Genomic DNA, 3854 nt, shown 5'->3' on the forward strand with positions numbered 1-3854 from the left:
AAAAAAAGAAACTATCTTTATTTTTGATGATTATAGAACTGAGAACTTTTATGTATCTTTCATTTTATCCACTACTCTTCCATGATTAAAACTAAATTAACAAGTGAAATAGAAAATGACTGGAGAATTTCAGACATCTGAAAATGATGTAACATGCGTGATAATTAATTCAAAGAATCTTCTTGATAACTGCTTTTAATAGCAGCAGTAGCTATTATGGATGACCATAATCAGAATTATCAATTTTTAGTATTGGAAGAAACAGAAGAAATCTAATATTTTAACCCTCTTATTCTACAGGGATGATGCTAAGGTCAAGGAGATAAAATGACTCTCCCAAAGTAACAATGCTGGAGAGCCTACTATAAATGTTACACATCCTAGTTCTCACAATCCATAGATTCTCTATTATCCAGTGATCTTTTCCATCTTAAGAAAATAGGCAACGCTTCACTCTCCCATAGGAAAGATCATATGGCTCTCTCATGGCCTAGCACAATGCCTCACACACTGCAGATACTACAGTAGTTTGTTCACTCCTACACCAAAACTTCCTTTAAAGCTAATTTGACATCCTAGTAAAAATATGTTCAACCTGAATAGTGTCAGATGGAAGTGACTTGTGTAAGTATTTAACTGTATACACTTGGATATAATTAGAAGTTACTTGACCAACTGTACATACATATGTATAAAACTGAGAGATATTTGACTAAAGGTTTCTCTGACCACGACTTACTCTGGTACTACCACTGAACAACTCCAGACCCAGATAAAATCCACCACAACCAATCCCAGTATTGTCAAATGCAGCCAGGCTAATTCTCTGCACAGCTGTCAGATACCAAAAGGATTTAACATTCAGTTCAACAAAACCATACAAAGCAGTTCACTAAATACTCCAATGTTCAGCCTAACATCAGAGAATCTGTATCATTCATATTAGGCTTGGTCATGTACATTTCCAGGTGAAATAGAAAAACTGAGTTTAAGATGTTTCACCAAAACGTTTAAGAAGTCACTCCCATTTTGTGCGTGCGTGTGTGTGTGTAGGCCTGGAGCTGGGGCCGGGGGCTGTGTGCAGCCAAATATGGTCAGCACTGCTGTGGCTGTTGCTTTTTTGCAACCAGAGGGGACAGGGCAATGCAGAGCGTTTTCTGAGAGAGAAACGCCAGGGGGTCTGGAGTGTAAAAAGGACACCTCGGGGCTGGGGCATGGCAGGGGAGGTTACGGGCGCTGACTGCTTGCAGTCAAAGGGGCTTCGGAGGTCCTGAGAGAGGATGAGCCTTGCTTGGGAGCTTGACAGTATTGCTTACAGTTCAGAGGCTGTAAAACAAATGCCACTGAACACCATTTCACTCTTTAGTAGCTGTCTAGTCTTCCTTTTTGTATGTAGAAAGCCATCTAATTGGCTTTTTTATTGTTCTGCTTTTGTCAACTAACCGTCACTGCAGTTGCCCACGTACCTCCGCTTCGCAAAAACACACTCCAAAAGGGGGAGTGGCTCGTTATTAAACGGTTCTTACCGATTAAGTTGTAGGCTTTGGAAATAACGACAATTCGTATCACGATGTACCAATCGTTCATGGAATTTAGCTTCCTTCACTTACTAAATACAAGCGTCGTATTTGCAAACGCCCCCCTCCCACCTATACCACTAGGGATAAATGCTGTGTCACTGAGAAGAGCAAGATTTTTTCTGAAACCAAAAGGAAACTATCAAAGAATGCCAGTAACCTGTCATCGGGCTACTCTGTGCCCTCCCCACGCAGCCAGAAATGAGTCTCCCTTAACCCAGGCGTTGTGCTGCCGCCTGGCAGCTGCCGTCTCACGGGAGCCCCCTCACCGGCACAATCCGCCAAGGAAAAGCTGCACCCGCCAGTTTCCACCTCTACGGCCTGGGGCTGCTTCTCACCATGTCCAGGTGAGCACCGGGACCTTCGGGGTGTCCGCTGCCCGGGGCCGGACTGGCCCTGCCTTCCGGGGTCTTCCGTTCGCTGTTGCGCTTCAGGCCGCTGGCGTCGCCCCGGCCTCCATCCTCCCGGCCCCGTTGCTGCCGACTCCACAGGTACACGGCACCCGCGCCCAGCAGCAGGGGTGCCCCGACCGCCAGAGCCAGCTGCCATCGCGGCAGCCCCCCGGTGCCCGGGCCCGCAGTCCCACCGCCGCCCACCCCACTCCCGGAGCTCGGTGCAGCTGCTGCGATCACCGCCGCCTCCACAGGCTTAGAGGCGGCCATGACGAGTGTCCTCCGCCACCGCCTCCCTGCCTGTCGCGGGCGCCACAATCACCAAGCAGCGTGCGAAGGAAGACCGAGGAACCGAAGGAAAGCAATGAGCGACAGAGCACGCTAGGCAGAGAGAGCGGACGACAGAAAAGGGCCAGAGGTCACCGGAAGCCCAGAGCATGCCGGGCCAGACCGGGCCGTCCTTCTCCCCCAGTCTCAACCGTAGCGGGGGCGGAGGAGCAGAAATCACTTCCGGGTCAAGGGAAATTGTGGGCGTGAGTGGGAGTCCTCCGAAACCCTTTTCCTTTCTTTTCGCCCGGCTGCTGTTCAGGAGATTCACTTCTGGAGTTCCGTCGTAGCTGGTGTTGTCCTCTTTACCTTCAGGCGAGAAAGGCACACGGGCCTCTTGCTTCGTGAAGCGGAGGAGGGGCGCGTATACAGCGTGCTGGGGCGCTCAGGAGCTGAGAGCGGAGGAAAAACCAGCGCCGCCGCACTGGAATGGGCGGGAGTGGCAGAAGAGCTGTGAAGGCTATTGGCTGTCACGGCTGGTGGGCGGGGCGTAGGCCGAGCCGCCCAGTTTACTGGTGGACTTCGGACCCGGTTTTCCAGTTGCAGCCGCGTTGGCGCTTCTCCTCAGTGGCCGTTAGCTCGGTTTTGTGCCCGCGTGTCGGGGAGCCAACGGATTGGAAGGACTTTGAAAGACGTGTGAGGAAAGAGCTCGGTGCTGAAGAAGCCTGCTGTATCACTGAACTTCTTACCACTACCGTAGCCAGATTTTAGTTTGGCCGAATTCGCGGTTATGGGACAGAGAGCGAGGGCCGAAGACTGGGAGGAAATGGCAGGTCTAGGTTGGCTGCAGTCGAAACGGCTTGAGCGTGGTCGCCGCGGCTCCTCGTCGGCACCAGTTACGAAGGCGGTGACACCGACGTTGTTAGGGGTTTCTTAAACTGAGTTGGTAGAAATGCCAAGCCTCAGGGTTCCCGCCGGCTTCGAGCCTTTCTTGCTGTTTGCGTCTTGAGCTGGTTTCTGCGTGGCACGCCAGCCCACATCGGGCTCTGGTCCGCACACGCCCCGGCCCCCGCCAGTTGTTTTGCATAGCCGTCTCAGCCCTCTTCCCTTCTCATTCCCGACGCGTAATTCAATTAATAGCCTTCGTTTCTGTAGTAGCTTTGTCTGTCAACTTTTTCCCATGCTCTGCACCAGACCTCTTAAAATCTAAAAATCACCTTGCAGGGCATCGTTTGAAATCCATGGTATTTTCGTGAAGAAAATACAAATATTAATGGGAAATCGGAACTATGGCTCTCCATTTCTGATATACTGGTTGCAGAAGGCTTACATTAAAATTTAATAAATGATCGTTTTGCTTTTAAGTGCAACAACATCACAGCAGTGCTACATAAAGTTTGAAAGGAGACATTTTATGGAGTGGCACCAAAAGGGAGTGATTAAAATAGAATGGCCTAGTTTGAAAGAATTTCAGGATCACAGGTTTCTCCTGCTTCGTGTAAGTTCCTATTAGTAAATTGCCTTCAGGCAATAGGGTTTCTTAGCAACAGACTAAAAAAAATGGGCTAAAAATAGCAATGGAATTGAGTTGATCGTTGCAGGCAATCGGCTTCTCTCC

The 3854-nt window shown here is 49.6% G+C and overlaps 1 protein-coding gene across 1 annotated transcript in view; it reads right to left on the reverse strand.

Annotated features, from left to right (window-relative positions):
- The window catches only part of TOMM70 (translocase of outer mitochondrial membrane 70), a 39380-nt gene extending 36126 nt beyond the window's left edge, over positions 1 to 3254 (reverse strand). Inside the window, exon 1 of the mRNA XM_017506338.2 lies at positions 1916 to 3254. Within this exon, the coding sequence (XP_017361827.1) occupies positions 1916 to 2239 (324 nt within the window). The 5' untranslated portion in view covers positions 2240 to 3254. The remainder of the gene's footprint in view (positions 1 to 1915) is intronic.
- Positions 3255 to 3854: the final 600 nt, after the last annotated feature.

Source organism: Cebus imitator, unplaced genomic scaffold (assembly GCF_001604975.1).
Source record: "Cebus imitator isolate Cc_AM_T3 unplaced genomic scaffold, Cebus_imitator-1.0 Scaffold354, whole genome shotgun sequence".
NCBI classification, from domain to species: Eukaryota; Metazoa; Chordata; class Mammalia; order Primates; family Cebidae; genus Cebus; species Cebus imitator.